This window comes from Stegodyphus dumicola, chromosome 9 (genome assembly GCF_044657685.1).
Source record: "Stegodyphus dumicola isolate Sdum_Otavi_A_Nest chromosome 9, ASM4465768v1".
Classification (NCBI taxonomy): domain Eukaryota; kingdom Metazoa; phylum Arthropoda; class Arachnida; order Araneae; family Eresidae; genus Stegodyphus; species Stegodyphus dumicola.
The window spans coordinates 76,832,294-76,853,470 of NC_140776.1; the positions used below are offsets into that span (position 1 = coordinate 76,832,294).

Genomic DNA, 21,177 nt, shown 5'->3' on the forward strand with positions numbered 1-21,177 from the left:
CTGCATCTTTTACAAGCTATTATAAACATTTATGAAGAATGTTTACCAAAACGTTAATTTTTGCAGAAATTCAGGGGCCTAAGGTAAGATTTTATCAAAGAGAACAAACATCACGTCCTACTCCTTATTTGAGACAGAACTTGTTTGTTTTCATTCTGCATTGCAGACAAATGTCTAGACTTCATATAACATGAACATAAATTTTAATCTGAAGTTGAACAAAGAGCAGCTCCCTGGAATGTGAAGTTTTTCCAGAAAACCAGAATGCTTTGATATGTTACATAAGCATTATTTTGTTTTCTTTGCTTTTAGAAAATATATTTTTCTGAAACGAAAGTTATGAAACACTGTATACATTTCAACAACTAAAACCTACAGAGGGTGTTTACACATTTAGGAACGATTTCGAGGCCATTTAATTAATATTTAAAATGTAAAGAATATTTTTTTGAATGTTTGTTCTGGTAGCCTTTTATCTGGACTGCATCATGAATCTGCATTATGATTTCCATGATAGAAGGGCTTTTCGTAAAATTTCCAGGATCATTGATTTCCAACCCTCTTCCACTACTTCCCAGAGTCTTTTAGAAAATATTTTTTTTTTTCCAAAACGAAAGTTATGAAACACTATACTTTTCAACAACTAAAACCTACAGAGGGTGTTTACACATTTAGGAACGATTTCGAGGTCATTTAATTAATATTTAAAATGTTAAGAATATTTTTTTGAATGTTCTGGTAGCCTTTTATCTGGACTGCATCATGAATCTGCATTATGATTTCCATGATAGAAGAGCTTTTCGTAAAATTTCTAGAATCATTGATTTCCAACCCTCTTCCACTACTTCCCAGAGTCTTTTAGAAAATATTTTTTTTTTCTAAAACGAAAGTTATGAAACACTGTATTCTTTTCAACAACTAAAACCCACAGAGGGTGTTTACACATTTAGGAACGATTTCGAGGTCATTTAATTAATATTTAAAATGTAAAGAATATTTTTTTGAATGTTTGTTCTGGTAGCCTTTTATCTGGACTGCATCATGAATCTGCATTATGATTTCCATGATAGAAGAGCTTTTCGTAAAATTTCTAGAATCATTGATTTCCAACCCTCTTCCACCACTTCCCAGAGTCTTTTAGAAAATATTTTTTTTTCTAAAACGAAAGTTATGAAACACTGTATACTTTTCAACAACTAAAACCCACAGAGGGTGTTTACACATTTAGGAACGATTTCGAGGTCATTTAATTAATATTTAAAATGTAAAGAATATTTTTTTGAATGTTTGTTCTGGTAGCCTTTTATCTGGACTGCATCATGAATCTGCATTATGATTTCCATGATAGAAGAGCTTTTCGTAAAATTTCTAGAATCATTGATTTCCAACCCTCTTCCACTACTTCCCAGAGTCTTTTAGAAAATATTTTTTTTCTAAAACGAAAGTTATGAAACACTGTATACTTTTCAACAACTAAAACCCACAGAGGGTGTTTACACATTTAGGAACGATTTCGAGGTCATTTAATTAATATTTAAAATGTTAAGAATATTTTTTTGAATGTTTGTTCTGGTAGCCTTTTATCTGGACTGCATCATGAATCTGCATTATGATTTCCATGATAGAAGAGCTTTTCGTAAAATTTCTAGAATCATTGATTTCCAACCCTCTTCCACTACTTCCCAGAGTCTTTTAGAAAATATTTTTTTTTCTAAAACGAAAGTTATGAAACACTGTATACTTTTCAACAACTAAAACCCACAGAGGGTGTTTACACATTTAGGAACGATTTCGAGGTCATTTAATTAATATTTAAAATGTTAAGAATATTTTTTTGAATGTTTGGTCTGGTAGCCTTTTATCTGGACTGCATTATGATTTCCATGATAGAAGGGCTTTTCGTAAAATTTCCAGGATCATTGATTTCCAACCCTCTTCCACTACTTCCCAGAGTCTGTCAATCGTGGTGCTTTGCGCTTAGAATGAGTTCTTTTCAAGAGACCAAAGGCACAATAGTTCATAGGTCTTCAGTATACTTTTGTTGTGGCATTAAGTGTACGTACTAGATGTGACAGATGAAGCAAAATGCTCTCAGACTTCTGACGGTTCGTTGGGAAAAAAATTATACTTTTTCTCTGGCTGTCCAGAAACCTACGCGGTGTCTTTATGAAATACAAAGCTGATTTTTGTCAATCAATTCCAGTCTACTTTCCAAATAACTACTACTAATATTAAGCCTCAGCCTTTTTTTAAACTATCAGGCAGAAGATTTGATGGAAATTTTAAACTTATGCAGTCTATATCTGCTGTTACGAATTCAAACGGTGAAAATGAAAGAATTTGCTTGCAAGAGCAGAAGCAGAGAGAATTTCATAATTTCATAATTCATAATTTCATAACCACCGAGGCAAACCGCAAACACCGTCCGCGCTCTCGATACTTCTTTTTTAAAAGTTCAAATGAAGAACATGCTGGATTTTTTTAAAATATTTATTTACAAAGAATAATTCACAAGAAGATTTTGCTATATTCACTCTGTGTTCCACAAAGAAGCAAGACGCAATTTCTGAAAAGATTGTAGAGACATTAGGTTATTTCGAAGCAGGAGAGATGAAAAATGAGCAACACCTTCGTCGGCACTCGAACCACGGGCCTCTAGAATACGCGCCGAGCGTGCTGACCACTACACTACGAAGGTGGGAGAAATACCGTATACATTCCCAATTTCAAAGGGCGACTGGGGATTAGGGGACCCAATCGCCAAATCCTTGTGGCGGAGAATCATCATCCACCATCCTTTTAGTTCGGGCGCCACTGTAGAGGAGACATTAGGTATTTTTTTTTGGGGGGGGGAAGCAGGAGTCATGAAAAATGAGTAGTTTCACATCTTTTCGAAGACTTACTGGCTGACATAAGTATGCCATTCATTAAAAAGATGCGTGATTAATAGCATAGGACGGTAAGTAAGAGGTGGGCGAGACATCATTTCATTAGTAGTTCTGTTAGGTGGCCGCAGGCTACGTCACACTGGTTCCTGGGCCGAAACCCTATCGTAGTGGTATTGTCCGACCACCCTAACTTGTACAGCTCCGCTCCAGTTTCGATGAAGAACACTCGGGGGTAGGATCCAAGGGTCTGATCCTCTTCTTTCCTTTTTATTCTGCCTCTTGAGAGGTCCTTGGGCTCGCTAGTGATTTTAGTTCCTCGGTGCCGCTCAGACAATATATTCTTACAAACAGTTGTGCCTTATTGGAGGTGTCAAGGCAACAACAAGAATCAACGTAATATTCGTAAATTACGGGACTAATTTTGAAAGATTAAATTATAGAGACATTAGATATTTTTGGAAAGCAAGAGACAAGAGAAATGAGCATTACTCGCCGGGACTCGAACCACGGACCTTTCGCATACGTGCCGAGCGTACTGACCATTACACCTCGGAGGCATGCTAAAAAGGCGGGAGAAATACCTTATATACTCGGATCCAAACGCCAAATCCTGGAGGTGGAGAATCATCATCCACCACCCTTTTAGTTCGGGCCCCATTGAAGAGACATTCGGATTTTTTTTAGAAGCAGGAGACTTCAAAAGCAACACCTTCGCCGGGACTCGAATCACGGGCCTCTTGAATATGCGTCGAGCGTGCTGACCACTACAAGAAGAAGGCGAAAGAAATACTTTATAAGATTTATTTACATTAGGAATTTATTTTTGGTGCCACTTCGTACAATACATTTATCAACAAGTCTTGATTGCGAAGAGAAAAGTTACTTTTATTAATCATTATTTTTCTTCCAAATTTGATATGCTATTGATTGATATTTGTCCTCTAAATGAGAAATAACTTTGAACCACATAATTTTGACATCACTTCATCGATTCAGAAACAACAAAATGAAAAGCATTCCACTATCTGACTTCCAGAAAGCATTCAGAAATTTTATATGATCATACCAGGAGATATACAACGTTAGAAGGCATGTACGTAGGAAGATTATCAATCATAAAGGGAATTTCCTTCAATATCAGGTTTTTCTGAATTCAGACCTAAACCTTTATAGGCCACGATACATAGTATTTTCGATTTCGTATCCCTGCACAAAAAATAATAAAAATGAACGCAAAAGTAATGTACAGCTTACCTCTCTCTGGATGAAATATCCTCCTGAGCTTCCCCAAGGCCTCTTTGAAACTCCTGACATCGTGCGTCAGAACGATGATGTCTTCCTGTTCCACCACATGGCTTTCAGCTGAGCCTTCGCTGCTCACCGAGTTCATAGAGAGCGAGCGGGCGGCCGCCGTCGCCCCGGTCAACGAGGTGGCGCTGGCCCCACTCGCACTCCGGCTCTGAGAAGCTGGTGGTTCTGCAGCTGGGGCTGCAGAACTCGGGGCGGTACCTTCCATTCGAGAGGAAAGTCTGCGAACTGCGTATACTTCTTCAGCCGGGCAGCTCTGAAAATAAATGCAAAAGAATAAGATATTTTATGTAATACTCATAAAACACATCAAAATGTTGATTTGAAGAGTCAGTCTTTTACTACGCCACATTATAATATAGTGAATATCCACAAGAATTTAACTATATTACTGAAAAATTCAATTTCGAAGCTGCAGCAGCATCTTTTGGAAATACAGCTTTGCAACCTCTGAACATAACTAGATAAGCCTCAAGCAGAAAACTTTTGAAAAATTAGTACAATATTGAAATATATTGATTAAGCATCAACGCATATAGCTTTCACGCTTGAATAATGTGTATTAAATCGTTGCAAAAAGAGTGATCCCATGTTTTCAATTTCTGCTTTTTTAGTACCAAGTAATTTGATTTTTTTTTCAGCCCAGAAGACTGTTCAGCCACAATAATAATTTTCTTTCTTACTTCCTGTAGGAATCAGCTCAGAATTTTCTTCGGCAGATGAAACGAATAACTTGAAAATTTCAAAAAATGATATTCATTATGAAAATAATAATGACATGCACCTCTTTTTCTTACTGGCTCATAGGATTTTATTTCCCTTAAGCAGATAGGCCTAGTATGCTTTGTTATATTCAAATAATTCCAATTCAATCAATAAGATGCTATGCTGTAGAATTATAATTCTAATTCAGAAGAATTTTTTTTAAATGCGCTTTTAGCTTTGAATAAACATCAATTAAATATTTCAAATTCATATGTAGAAAGATGCCACACCTATTTCATTAGACTTAAATTTAGACGAAAATTCTGTATTAAACTGGCCTCTGGTTTACAGAAAGCTCTCTTTCAAGGATGACAGGCATGAAGTCCATTAAAACTTGCAATTTTTCTACACAGCTAACGCCAAAATCAAATTTTGAATAAACTTAAATTTTACTATTTTCTCTCAAAGAGCGAGGTATGATAAATTATAATATAAAAGGTAAGATCAATATTATGATTAGTATTAATTTTCTAGATATCGGGTGTGATTATTTGTAATATAAATATTTATAGAATTTATGCAAAATTAAAGAATTATTTTACATGAGATCGCACTATAGTTCTGGATAAATGTAAAGTTATATGGAAGAGACACATGCCATGTAAAATGTAAAATCAGAGGGAAAAACTTAGAATGGCATAGATTTTTGCAAAAAAGGTTACCAATTCTGAGGCTGCTCACCTAGGTTTCTGCTTTTGAAGTAGTAAAATAGGTTTAATTTAAAAAATATTGAATTAATTTAATGCCAGAAATTATACTACTTTTATTAAGAAAACTTTATATAGGATATCATTATTTTTAATCATAAAAATAAAACTCTAGTACTCTATGAAATTCTATAAATTATGTTCATTTATGTGCCCTGTTTCTACATATAACATTACCAAAAACAATTAACTTTTTATGAATGCCAGTTATACCCGAGAAGATGCCAGGTAACGTATTCAATTTTTGAAGCAGTTAGAATTAACTTCGGAAATCACAAAAGCTGTAATGATTAATTTTAATTTAGTCGATATAATGTCTAATAGTTACACAGGATATAATCAGTACATTGATGAATGAACTGAAATATGTTGGATTACTATTTCTTTCATCTTACTTATACAAGACACGCCGTTCTAATTCGTATAACAGTTCATAGAACTGATCGAGATCTCAAATCAGAAGGATAAGCAACTACAGAATAATAAGATGAAGGCCGTGACAAGGATAAAGCGAATGAGACGTTAAAGAAGACTACAATGAAGAGGGCCAACCTATGTAAAAACTAAATAACTGATTAAAAGAAATTATTATGAATAAAAATACTTCAATTCGAATTTATTAATTTAACGATATTGCTTCCCTTTATGCAGCTGTAATTAAAGTTCTTAAATATACAGTAAAACACTTATTATTTTAGACAATTCGAACCTGAATTACCTGGGATTGTACAGTACTCAGTTTAAACGGTAGACCTCACACATTTTGGATTAAAAACACTGTGCCAGTTTAAATGATGCCAATTTAAATCAGTTTTATACTCGTTTTAAAATAGTTTTATACCTCGTTTCATAGCTTACTAAATAAATAAAACACAGAAATATTGAGAAATATTTATGTACATTCATTATACTAATTCTATGTAATATATTATTTTAAATTAATAGTAAGTGACGATTCTTTTCCATTTTTAAAGCACAAATTATTACATGCATCATTTTCTTACATATAAAAGCTAATATTAAAATTACTATAGCAGAGTTATAATTTAAAGCTATTAGCTTGTACCCATTTAAAACAACGATCACATGTCCATTCATTTTGTATTAAATAGGGAAGGACACATTTATCTTTCTCTATGAAAGGGGAGAATTTTGGCATGTTAATGCCATATACCAAAAATCCCGTACGAGAATAATAAAAAAAAAAAAAAATACATTTAGAATATACCAAATTGTTACAATAATGAAAATCTTACAAAGGCAGGATATTAAAGCATCGATTTCCAAAATTATAGTGTTATCTGTTTGCATGACACCAAAAACTGAAGCGACAATCTAGACGAAATGCTTATAGCTATAGCACATAGCCAAAGTGACACATTATTTCACTACGACCTACCAGACTATTTTCTCTTTCTGATTAAGCAGGGCTGCATATCTGAAGCATAGTAATACTGATTCTGATTAAAATAGGACATTTGCATGTCAGAAAAAACATCTTATTATACTTGTCTCGTCGTCCCAGGAACACTTCTCTCACGTGCGCGCGCCCTTGTAAAGATGACACAGATTGTTTAACTTTTTTAGCAATTTTTCTTCAGAAATAAACTCATAAAAAACGAAAAACGTACTAATTTTTTATAATGTTTGGGATTAAAAATAAAGGCTATAAATATAAAAAATTAATTAAGCTATAATTTAGAGATGTTCCCCTCTTTCTAATGTTAATAATAAATTATTATCCCTCTCGACTCAGCCTTTTTATACAAAATAAACAAATAAAAATATGCAGCTACTCGAAAGAAAATATTGGTAAGAGGAAAAAGTAAAAGATACATACGAATTTTATGTATCTTTTAAATCTCATTTTGGAATCTGATTACACGAGCTAATTAAAACCAGGCGTGATTCCGATAGTTAAAATATTTAGAATATCAATATTTTCAAGAAACGATCTTATGAATATTAATTGTAGCTATAATTTCTTAACTTTCTAATAATAAATTAATGATTTAATCACTAATAATTCTGTGTAGTTAATAACTCTGCGTAGATAATAATTTAATAACTTTGTGTAGATAATAAGAGCTTAGAATTTTGTGCCTAGCATCAGCATTGTCTACCTTTAACCACACAGACGAAAGCTTTGCTATTTGTTCTAGTAGATTTAGCTAGACAGTGGCTTGATAGCTTTATTTAGTTAGATAGACTAATAGATTTAGCTTCAGTTCTAGTGGAGCTTAAACTAAATGCCACTGTCCGATTTTTCTCATTTTCAGATAGGTGGCTTAAACAGCAGTTTAATAAAGTCAGCTTCTTAAAGAAATTGTTTTATATCATCACAAGCTTTGACCTTTGAAATATTACAACAGATCTAGTGTTATTATTATTTTGGTTAATAACTTGGATTAATAATTGGATAATTATTAATTAGGAAAAATATTACTTTTCTTTCAAATATTTTTTATTTATGACAAATAAAAGGAGCAAAAAACCCTCATATACCCAAATGTTTGGCATTTTTTTGTCGTTAGAAATTGTAGAAGCATTTAAAGCTCTTCCTAACCTTTTTAAACATGTGTAATGGAATACATTATAATCTTAAAAAATTTTTACCTCAGAAATTTTTTCATTTCGCTAAAAATTATAATGTAGGTATAAGGCATGATAAAACGTCCTTGCTAGTGTTTCTATCAGCACAAAATTTGAATAATTGAATAATTTCGAATGTTAAAGTGTAAATTACAAAAGGGTACTGTCGAAGGCAAAGAAAAATCACACTATTTTCAGATCACACATTTACTCTTTCGTAGATTTGAAGTAAAGAAAAATGACATCATTTTTCACAAGTCAATTCAAACAGTTCAGATTCCAAAATGAGATTTAAAGTTATATTAATTTAAAGAAAAAGCTATTTTTTGTTCCAAAGAGAAACATTTTTAGTGGCAATAATAAAAGTAAATTGCATATTTTAATTTCTAGCATGTTTTAACTTCTAGACATATTTGGATAAAAAGTATCCTCCCCGTCCGTTCCAAGAAGAAACCGCGATTTTTGAAAACATAAATTTGGTAATCAAAATCTTGAAACGTCTCATAATGACGATAAGGCAAACAGATCACGGCACAGAAATCTTGTCGCTATAAATTCCCACTAACCTTGACTATAAACTATTTTCAGTTCCTAATAAATTTCAAATTAGATTTCAAACAAATAAAAATCTTCTATAATTAAAGATTGATTAAATGTTAAAATATGCTACCTGCCAACTCCTTTAGAAGAAAATCGACAATAGAGATACGGTAGCTAAATGTTTTTTAAATAATAAAGTTTTATATATTAAACCATTTTTCAAGTGACTAATTCATATCAAAAGAGAGATTTTTAAAGTGCGTACACGAGTATTGCCTTTTTTTCTCTCTCACATGACCCACTGATCTAGTAATTTCAAAAACAAGCCGAAAGACAAACTTGTCGAAATTCCAAACGTAATGATTTCCCTTTCCTTCGTGTGCAGGAGGGGAGGGGAAACGAGATGAAAAGATAGCTAGAACCACACACCAGTCAAACACAATTAAAAAAGCCAACAAAAACTTTCCTCTTCCTGTAACTTTGAAAAATATCACAAAGTGAACAAAATGAAGGCAGCTCAAAAAGATAAAATATCCTATTCTATTCTATTTGCGATGATTGAAGCAACCTTTCCAAATCTTTCTAACGTCCCTGAAAAGCAGGAAGATGAGGATACTCACACCTGTACGTTAACGAAGCGCGACATTCGTTAGGAAAATACCGTTGACTAATAGGGGGCGCTGCGCAGTTGCACCTGATCCCTGACATTTGAAGGGAAATGTAGTATTTCAGCAACGCAGCTTAACATGATGATTCACGAAGAATACAAATGTATAGTTTCTTACACTCCCTTGTTTGATAAGGACTTGTTACTAGAGGATATCGCCACCTAGCTGTTAAGTAACTATGAATCAAGGGTGTTTGTCTTTAATTAGTCTGCTATAATTTAAGACAGGGTTTCTTAAACTTTTTATCGCTGAGATTTTTTCGCGACCCCCAAGGACCTCATAATATTTACAAAAATTTTGGGCTCCCCCCTAAGTATTAAGCAAATCCGACACAGGCGTCAGTGAAACTGTCAATTTTTTCACTTGTATTGTAATATACTATTGCAGTTTTAGGTCATTATCTTTAATTTCTAATTTTAAGACATAGAACAATGTGAAAAATTTAAATAAGTAACAGACGAAATGACAGCGTCACGTGCAGAGCAAGGAAAATGAACGTTTATATTATGAAAAGAATGCGTCGAAACGTTTTCTTTTTTTTTTTCTTTGTCTGCATTGTCTTATCTTTATCTATTTTCAGATACATTGTGTAAACATATTTGGTAATTGTAAAATTACTATAAGTTAAAGAAATATCAAACCTGCTAAAATTTTTGGCGACCCCCCAGGGGGTCGCGACCCACAGTTTAAGAAACCCTGATTTAAGAGATAAAATATTATGTTGGAGAAAAGGAATTTTCAAAACAGCGCATACTTAATTACTTGTAGCACATGCGAAAATACGGCAAAATTAACAGACAAGCGATTTCAAATATATTACCAATCTATTAAAAAACTATAAAAATTAAATAATTAAATCTTTATTTTAAAATCGGAATTTCGAAAGCTTGGAACAAAACAGCAACAGTGTCCCGGTTCCGATTATATCTAACGTGAACAGGACTGAAAAATGGGCGTGAAACCAGAAGTGGCTAAGTAACAGAGAACAGAGTAACACAGAACTGCCAAAGTTGGGTTACGAAGGTAGACCCTCTAAACAAAAAATAATATTTGATTGCAAATTTGGTGCATATAGATGTAATTACTGCACTTTGAAATAGTATGTCTTTTTTTTATTTTTTATACCTACGATAAGCACTAATTAAATTTAAAAAAAAAAAAAAAAAAAGACTGATCTATTACGATACAGCAAAGAAGATGTATAGTAGAAAAAAAAATACATTATTAACAGATATTAAAGATAATAATAAAATTTTTATGATAAAAATGAAGCTGTTTTGTGAAAAACTAATTAATGCCAAAGTCGGGATGCATATTTCACAAGTGCACATCATCGTAGCCAGAGGGAGGGGTTTCGAAAATGGACCAATGAGCTTTTATTATTTTTGTGACACTAAATCTTCGCGCATGTTGTTTACGTTTTAACTTGCATTTGTTTCGCAGTTAAAAATATATGGAGTAATAGTAAAAAATCTCACAGTGCTTTCGTTTTATGAGTTTAATTAATCGCTGACATTTCACTTTCGCGATTTTTTATCTCGCATTAATATTTAGATTGATGTTCACGGCATATTATCGCTCTTTACATCGATAAAATGACTCAAGCTATAATTAGCTTCGAATATTACGCATTTACTAATACCTGTGGATTAACAGAATTCAAGTGTATAGTTTTTTTTTTTTTTTTAATTGAGCTGAGAAGGACGGAAAGTGTTCCAATGAATCTAGTGTTTTCTTATTTCAGTGCTGGCATTCTTTTGATTTTTAAAGTGTAAGATTCAGAATATGTATTGTGTGTGATCTGATTATATCCATTATTAACATTAAAAGTTATATGTTAATAAGTTGAATATATTCGTTGTGAATAAAATAAATTCATTCTATTTGATGAGTATTTCTGGAGAAGACACTACTACATTTAAGAGTGAGCAGTTATTAAATGTGAAATTTAACACACTAAATGTATACGAATGCAAATTAGTAAAGTTCACTTTGAATAAAATTCTGCATTGTCTATTATTATAGAACATCTTTTTCATATAGACTGCAATAAAAAGTGCTGACTTCTATTACATATATAATTGGTGTAAATATTTTTCTCATATGCATAGTTTTATGTAAAGATAGCATTTTGGGCTCAGATATTTATCAGATATTTCTTTCTTCATCTTATTTACCACATGTTAAGTAATATTTCACATCGATAATTTTTGCGGAGTACCCAACGTGTGTTTTTATTTGTTTCAAATCCTTTCAACCAGGTAGTGAAATCTTCACATTTGCTTATATTTGATCCAACTTCGGAATGAACATTTTCAGAAGAAATGGACGATGCCTTTAATTATTTTGTACAGAAAATTGCGTTGCAAAATATTTTCAAACATCTTGCCTAAATATTAAAGCACGCGAAAGGTCATATGTCATGACAGAAATATTACTGCATATCGATTGGTCCATCCTAGAAGCCACTCCCTCAGTGGCTACACAGATGTGCACTTGTGAAATATGCAGTCGGGATTGCTCTTCCGACAATTTCACTCACTTGGAAAAAACATTGGCAGTGCATATTGAATGGAACGCACAATGCAGCATACAGTAATAATAATAAGAACACGATAATAATGACACTTTTCATTATGGTTACCATTTTTGTTAAAAATCCTCACAGTTTTTTAGTATAAATCATACCTTCGTGGTACGTGTAAAGAAACAGAATGTCGGATGATCAAAAGTCGGATAACTGCTTCTCTATACGCATCACCATAGTACTAATAAATACAATTGTAAATAATTGTATTTCTTGCCTCAAGGCATAGCTCAAAAATTACAGTAAAAGTGGAATAATCCGGCATCCGTATAACGAATATTCTTGCCGTAAGAGATACTATTCAATACGGTTCATTTGGCAATTTTCGTCAAGGTTTGTTTCGCGTCTGCTTCCCATTTTCAATTAGTGCTTTGTTTAGCACTTTGTCTTTATATATAATGTACTTACTTCATATTATTTTATTTAAAATATTTTGTAAACTTGATAAAGATGTTGATAAGAGAATGAAACGTAAACGTGTGATTTTTTGCGATCCACCAAAAGGTGAATCGACTAGAGTAAACTGAAAAAAAAATATTATAATGGAGGACATTAAAAACGTTAAGCTCGACCAAATACGAGAGCTGAGAGTGTGTTGTATAAATGATTAAAGATAAAGAGATTTGAAGGTAAGCTTAAAACTAAAGGTTCTAGGCTAATAGAAAGCAGTATCTAGGTAGGATCTAAAAGAGTCTAAGTAAAATTTAAGATAATAGAAAAGCAGAAGAGAGAAAGAGAGAGACGATTCTGGTATTCTGTTGGTTTAAAATTATTGTTTTTTCTTATTGATTTTTCAAGGAAAATATGTTGAATTCGTTTTAGTTTAAATATAATTCAAGCAGATCAGTTTTTATATTAAAAAGTAACTAAGCGCAGTTATAATTAAAAAGGTTTGATATTATTTCTGTCCTCTGAAAAGACTAATATTTTCAGAAAAATCTCTGTTTTTAACTAACGCCATTAACAATAAAAAAGCTACATTTGCTTTCATATTCCATATACATTTCATATAATTATGTTTGTAAAATTACAAAAATAATTACATAAATTGATAATTAAAGGATCAATAAAGCCAAAACTAACCCATAAATCAAAGACTATGTTTTTATACTAGTGGAACCTGAATTCTTTCTGTCTATCAACGATTTTCTTTAAAGAATCTTTGTTGCGAAATAAAACATAAGTCAGGAATTAAATGTTTCATGAAAGAAGACTAAAACGGAAAGGAGAGAAAGTGCAGACGCATCTGTTTTCAAACGCTTAAACCAGCGAGAAGGAACTAAAATTATCTCACCCACCTTTCAAGGGACAACACATCATTAAGAAAAACATCATACAAAGAAAGAAAAAGAAAAGAAAAATAATAAAAACTTTACGAAACAGCAAAGAACATAGCCTCTGAGAGATCGAAAACAGGAAAGAAAAACTGATGGGGGGGAGGGGAGAACAAGTAAAAGAAATTGTCCTTGACCTTTGACCTATTTAATTTGAGCATTGGCTGTTTTGTTTTCTAATTACTTTAAATGGAACAACTAATTTCATATTTATTCCGTTTTACATACCGCGTAATTAATAATGTTTTTCGCTGACAAGTAGTTTAATTCAAAGCACTTCCGGGTATTTATTACTAATTTTTAGCAGTTAATAGCCATTAAAAAAATCCATAGTAAAGCCTAACTTGATGCTTTCTACGTAGTTTAAAAAGTTTACAGCCGTCGTACTAAACCACCTCATAATGAATTTTCATTCTTAACTTCAATAAAGAGCAGCTTATTAACTTAATAATAAAATAAAATATTGTTACTACGAATGCAATAACAGTAATTTCTTAAACGATTTTTAAATTCATACATTGGAAAGTTAAAAACATTATGTTCTTCGCCCAAGCAACTCCAAACTTTACGATTTTGTACTTTGGTTCTAAGCCTGGAGTGTTTGTAATTTTAAAACACTAATGTTATCAGGTATTTTTATAAATCTGAAAATAACTTCGGAAGAAAACAAAATATATTCTAAACCCTGCATCTTCCGCCAAAAAGCAACAAACATTATCATATCCTATAATAACAATAACAAAACAATAACAATTTGAAAGGATTCAGATAAATAATTATCTTTAATCTAAAATAATAATTATCTACATCAGAGCTCATTTTCAACACTCGGCAGATAAAAAACACAATCCGACCAAGGGACTAGATTATATATTTTCAAATTTGATTTTTGAGTTCTAGTTTACCAGAACGAACTTAATATTTATTTTTTAAAGCTAAAAGAAAAAAAAAAAAAAAAAAAAAAGGCTGAATTTATGATGCACACATAATTTCTAGTTATCCATTCATACCTTCAGTTTTCTATGCTTGAAAGTAAAATATAACATAATATGAGTTAAATAAGTCAGGGTATAAAAAAATTGTTATCCAAGCAAAACCAAAACCAAAAGAAACTTGTTGCAATGAACGGCATCACAATAGTATTAAGAAGGGCATCAGTTTCTTAAACTACATTGTATTTATGTTTTATGTTTCATGACTGAAAGTAGATGGTTTAGGAAAGCTTAAATGTTAAAGAATTTTTTCCCCTGAAAGTTAAAGCGACTTCCCCCGAACTCGCGCAATGATTATGAACTTTCTGGGGGTACGATACTTAAGAGGGAAGAAAGAAAGCACTTCTATACTTTTTTTAAGCAAAAGTCGAATGCCTCAAGTCAAAATATACTACTATGTCAACAGGTATGATGAAGGCACAAGTTAGCGAGAGTCTATTTAAATGAAAAACCCACGTGTATTATTACGGAGCTCCACCTTTAACCGATACAGGCGCCTAAACAGGCGTCTTCAGACTTCTTTTTCGAATTGTGAAAAATATTTAAATGTAATTGGAACAAATTAAAACATAAATTTAAAAGATGGCTTACACCTACAGTAGTAGTTCATGTAGCAGTCAGATCGTTCTCTCTAAAGGTACTGGTTTAACAAAATAAGCTAATACCTAAAAAATGAGCTAAATATTAGCTCTACATAAATGTATAAAATTTATCGCACAATAGAGGTCGCTTAAGCTTTCTTTTGATAAATATCTCATATTTTTAAACACTTTCCATTATATGTATAAATTATAAATCCAGTAATTTGGTTCTATTAATTGAAGAAATATTTTAATAAATGCTCATATGATTTGCATTATTTTTCCGCAATCAGCATTTATTTTAAATGTTTTTAGCAACATAAACAACTTAAAAGGCGTTTGATTATTTCAATAATATAGTCAATTCCTTTTCTGCATTCAGCTTTAGAAACTCAGAAGTGTACCTTTATAATATTTAAGTCAGAATGTAGTACTTCTCGAACATGACTTGGAGTTCATTATTAAACACATACTACAATTCAATGTAAATATGCAATCTGAATACCGATGATTTAAGGGGTATCAGCAACCCCTATACCGACAACGTTAAATTGGCCATTTTCGATGTACCTTTTCTCAAAATCTGCTATAGATACACGCTTGAAATTTTTTGTCTAATTAAAGTATACCTATCTGATTATACTGAAATAAGCTTTTGAAACATTTTGAATTTTAGAGCAATTAACAGAATATTTTGTTAAGCATAGTAAAATTTAGCACTTTTCTCACACAAAATTTTTTTTCTTAGTTTATCACAAAAAGCCCACTTCAATAAATATTCGGAAACCATAAAAATTTTAGATTTTTATTTTAATAATCCTTAAAAATTTTAGATACCTGTGGGTAATAGTTCCCGAGAAAAGGTATATCGAGTATGAAAAAAAATCACGTTTGGAGAAAAACGTGTTTTTATGAGAAAATCTTCATTTATCAAAGCATTCAATGGCAAATTAAAACTAGATTGTTTTACAGTTCTAATTTCCATATAGATTAAAGAATGGTATTTTTAGAAAGATATAAGTGTACAGAATTTGAAAATGCAAAAATCCGAAATCCTCAGTTTTTGAAACGTTTTGGGTTCCAACACCCCTTATAACTAGACTAGAAGAGAAACACGCTAATGTGACAATCAAAATCGTAAAAAACAACCTTATATTTAGCGTAGGTATAATGAAACACTCAATCGATTTCGAGGGCAGCTAAAGGTCCCTCCTCATCAGGAGAAAGAAATACATAGAAAGAAGAAAATAGGAGAAGGAGTCACAGAAACACGTAGTGCTTATCAGCACTGCACGTGGTTATAACTAGATTTTTAATCAGAGTTGCACTGGCCGCCTACTTTTACTGAGCCAGGCTGTCTGGATCAAGCATAAAGAAATATTAGCGAAGTTAAAAAAGGGGAGCGAGGGGCAAATGCACATTACGCTCAAAATCTGAACTTCAAATAATGGAAAGCAACCACTGAACGGATTTTTATACCCTCTGGTAGTACCAAGCGCGAGGAGGTAACGCCATCTATCGGCAAAAATAATTGAATTAAGATAGTAGAATTTTAAAGGCATTAGGAAGGACTGGATTGGACTTCAAATCATTAACTAAACTTTCTAAATCTTTGTGAATGTGAAAAGCCTCAAGAAAATCCAATTCGCCTATGGAAGAAGCCTTTTGGATGATTTTTGCAGACCCAAAATCAAAATTATGGTTAAAAGTCCAGCTATGATACGCTATTGAAGACTTGTTAATTTCGCCTTTTTTGACATAAGATTCATGTTCCTTGATACGAAACTTCAACGCTCTTTTTGTTTGGCCAATATATCTTAAACCACACTGACATGATATACTACAAAGTCCCCAAGAATTCAAGACAGAAACGCAATCTTTTAGAATCGAAGGGTGAATTTTATTAATAGGGGAGAAACCGACTTGAAAACTATTAATAAAACTAAATCTATTAATAAACTATTAATAAACTATTAATAAAAACTATTAATAAAACTAAACTTGACTATTAATAAAATTCACCCTTCGATTCTAAAAGATTGCGTTTCTGTCTTGAATTCTTGGGGAATTTATAGTATATCATGTCAGTGTGGTTTAAGATATATTGGCCAAACAAAAAGAGCGTTGAAGTTTCGTATCAAGGAACATGAATCTTATGTCAAAAAAGGCGAAATTAACAAGTCTTCAATAGCGTATCATAGCTGGACTTTTAACCATAATTTTGATTTTGGGTCTGCAAAAATCATCCAAAAGGCTTCTTCCATAGGCGAATTGGATTTTCTTGAGGCTTTTCACATTCACAAAGATTTAGAAAGTTTAGTTAATGATTTGAAGTCCAATCCAGTCCTTCCTAATGCCTTTAAAATTCTACTATCTTAATTCAATTATTTTTGCCGATAGATGGCGTTACCTCCTCGCGCTTGGTACTACCGGAGGGTATAAAAATCCGTTCAGTGGTTGCTTTCCATTATTTGAAGTTCAGATTTTGAGCGTAATGTGCATTTGCCCCTCGCTCCCCTTTTTTAACTTCGCTAATATTTCTTTATGCTTGATCAGACAGCCTGGCTCAGTAAAAGTAGGCGGCCAGTGCAACTCTGATTAAAAATCTAGTTATAACCACGTGCAGTGCTGATAAGCACTACGTGTTTCTGTGACTCCTTCTCCTATTTTCTTCTTTCTATGTATTTCTTTCTCCTGATGAGGAGGGACCTTTAGCTGCCCTCAAAATCGATTGAGTGTTTCATTATACCTACGCTAAATATAAGGTTGTTTTTTACGATTTTGACCCCTTAACTACTTTGAATCTTGATTATCTTTGTGTGGCGGATAAAAAGCATTAATCACTAGCATTAGCCAGTGTTGGTTCTTCACATGTTGCGGAAACAGCTTTTATTAGCGATTCATAGATTCTGCAAGGCTCATACGGTGTCTCATATCCACGTGTAAGTAGCAGATTCTTTAATTTTATTCATGTTTGCATGAATTTTCTGTTTCAAAGTATCTCCAAATCTTTTGATTAGACTGTAGCTAGGGAATCTAAAGTTTAATGCAACTTATGGATATCTTCTTCGAGCTCATTGACTTAAGAACGCACTGCTCTGCAGTGACGTTAATTTGATCCATCAAATTAACATATACGCGCATCCATAACATAACACTAATTATTTACTAAAATCATCTTAACCATTTTCATTTAACTGATTATTTCTTATACTGTATGTAACTTACATTGCTGTATATTTTTGACGAATCATTTTTCATTTTGAATATCTTCTGGAATGAACTCAAAATTAAGGATATATAAATTATATTACATACATTTATGAAACAGTGGCATTCATATGGTTACTTTAATAGCAGTCGAGTTTTCAATATTGTACAAAAAATAAGTTGATGATAATTTTTATGAAAGTTTTTCAAGATATACAGTAATTTGATTTCACACGATGAGAAATGTTACATCAATGATGCACCAATAAATGACAAGCATTCTCCAAGAAAAATATAAAATTATATATGAATTTATATAGCCAGACCTTTTACTGAAGTCCTCTGTCCCTTCTGCTTGCTATCTCAACAACAACAACAAAATTCATAGTAAGGTTTCGCATTACCAAAACATTTAGAATATACGGGAAAATGTTTACGCATTTCTCAAGCTCATTAAACAGTTCGCCATATATTTCGAAAAAGATACAAGTTAAAGATTAAATTGTAGCGACCTAACGAACGATTTGAACAGTTTGTCGTATATTTCAAGAAAGATGCAAACTAAAGATTAAATATCAGCGTCCAACAGAACAAATGATTTGAACATTTTTGCCATATATTTCGAAAAAGATATGTCCAAGCTAAAGATGAAACAGAACAAACGATAATAAAATACAATACATACTAAAGATTTAGATATACCGCAGAAAATCATATTGAAGAATGCACCAAAAGCACAAGATTTCTTTATTCTTCGATTTTGCATTATGTTTCCTTAAGTCACCGAAAGGTTCGAAACGTTTTGTGCGAGTGAAATCAAAGAAAAAATATTCAAAAACATGAGTTCTCGCTTATATGTAATACTGGACGGTTGATGATAGGTGGCAAATTTGCTTAATCATTTTTATTACAAAACACAGTACAATATACAGAGATCTTTCACAAACCACTATTCATCTACAATAGTGACGCACTGTCTTAAGCAATAACATTCAATTCATCATTACACGGCAAAGAATAATAAAACAGACCTATACGCTAAATTATTTTGAAATTCGAAAATTGATCTTAGAAGTTCTCTCGAGGAGAAATAATATCGTAATATTCTGTATAATTTCTAGTCCTTTAATTATTACAATAAAACGGTTAAAGAATGCAGATCTTATGCATTTAGAATTGAAGGCTTCATAAGGAATATATGACAACTAACAGAATTTTCAAAACCTTTATAATGGAACAGGGAAGACTACAGTCCCTTCATTTATAGTCCAATGGCTTTATTTGTGATTAACTAAATACGAAAATTTCTATAGACCAAACAACAATAGTAAAATGAAAAGCATTATATTTTCACTAACACTAGCATTAGCGTTTTGTCTAAAATTTAATTAATAAAACGACAAATACTTCTGTGAAGCATGAATTATTAATAGGTGCGGATTTTATTTCTGAACTAAAATAACACGAAGCCCTTTTTGGGGGGGCCGAAAAGTTCACACAGATACGATTATCTGCGTGTATATAACGATAAGATTTTATATCTGCGTAGACCATACGTAGTTTTTATCATACGATTTTAGCGAGCTGTTATGCAGTTTAGGAAGAAATCAAGAAAATAATTTTAGAATACTTGATAATAAAAATATTTAAAATATATTGAATAACAGAAACAGCAACTACTGCAACGGTTTTGAGAGGCTAATGAGCCAAATTTAAGCACACAGATTATATATGCAAAGCAAGTTTGAATTGATTTTATGCATTAAAAGTATATACGTAGACCGCATAGAGTACAAAAGATTTTACGAGGCTAAAATATAAGCATTCATAAAAACTGGGGTTTCAAAATTTTTTCTGGTATTTTTTCATAACGAAACGAAACTTTTCAGGTTACTGCAGTTACACAGAAGAATATGGAAAATAAAACAAACCTTTTTCTAATTACACAAAACAACAAACGTTCTTCTGATTATTCAGATAATTCACTTTTCCTCTTTACGGAGGAAATAATTTCATAATTTCTTAACTGCTAATGACTGGAAGATGCTTATTTTTGCAAGCAAAAAGTTTTTCAGCAATAAAAGATCAGTTTAATTAAGTAATTAATAGAAAAACATATGAGGACCGATAATCAGTTATCAGCTGGTAAACTAGTCAGGAAAACAAAATTGCAAGAAAACATCATACAGTTTGCTGCGGTCTGTTTGGTACTTAAATTTATTTTGGGAATACAATTACAGTGTATTTAAATTAGATTTCAAATGTTTGTAAAACGTTTCTTGAACATTTGTACAAACGTTTGTAAACCATTAACTTCAAATAATTAGATGATTTAAATTTACATAAATTACATTTTAGCTGCCAAAATAGATGATGCTTAACACTAAATGAATTAACTGTGTATGGAATATATTATACTTATTTACAACCATAGCAAACATGTTTATTTTAAAAATAAACGAATTCAAAATTTTTCATTATTTCTTAACTAAGTACAAAACAAGAAAGGGTTATAAGGAGATACAATCTTACCTTTCCCAAGAAATAATTTTCGAATATTTCCAACTGCATGTTCATCAGGTCGTAAGACGCGTATTTAGACATCCGTTAAGCGAAACCAAATTTTGCAGCAATTAGACCTTTTGCTACGTTATTTCAAAATTTCTGAGACGTGACATGTTGAATTGAAGCAGACGGCACAAGACGCATTAGAAGGAATGACGACGCAAGACTGTTCGTTTCGACAAGTTTCTCTACCTTTTCATTTCGCGACATCTGCTATTCACTCTATGTCAACCAAACGAAATGGTTTCGAAGGTGAACTTGTGTGCAGCTTGTAATACAATTACGTAAAAAAAAAAAAAAAAAACTGTACTGGTAGGACTGTTAACGTGGCTTTTCCTCTAGAGAACAATATGGCAATGATAATTAACTATGCCGTAAAAACAGAAGTAGCAAAATACCTGAAATTCTTCTTTTAGTGGTTTATTTGTTGTAAAAATTCT

General features: G+C 32.0%; 1 protein-coding gene across 7 annotated transcripts in view; it reads right to left on the reverse strand.

The window, feature by feature from the left end:
- LOC118193931 (rho GTPase-activating protein 45-like) overlaps positions 1 to 21,177 on the reverse strand; it is a 341,239-nt gene that overhangs the window by 156,864 nt on the left and 163,198 nt on the right. For 6 of the 7 annotated variants that reach the window (XM_085823640.1, XM_085823641.1, XM_085823638.1 and 3 more), the window contains exon 2: positions 4,143 to 4,452. In XM_085823640.1, coding sequence (XP_085679766.1) covers positions 4,143 to 4,404 — 262 coding nt within the window. In that variant the 5' untranslated portion in view covers positions 4,405 to 4,452. Of the gene's footprint in view, positions 1 to 4,142; positions 4,453 to 20,704; positions 20,850 to 21,177 lie in introns of those variants that run through there. The other variant, XM_085823639.1, reaches the window with a different exon arrangement.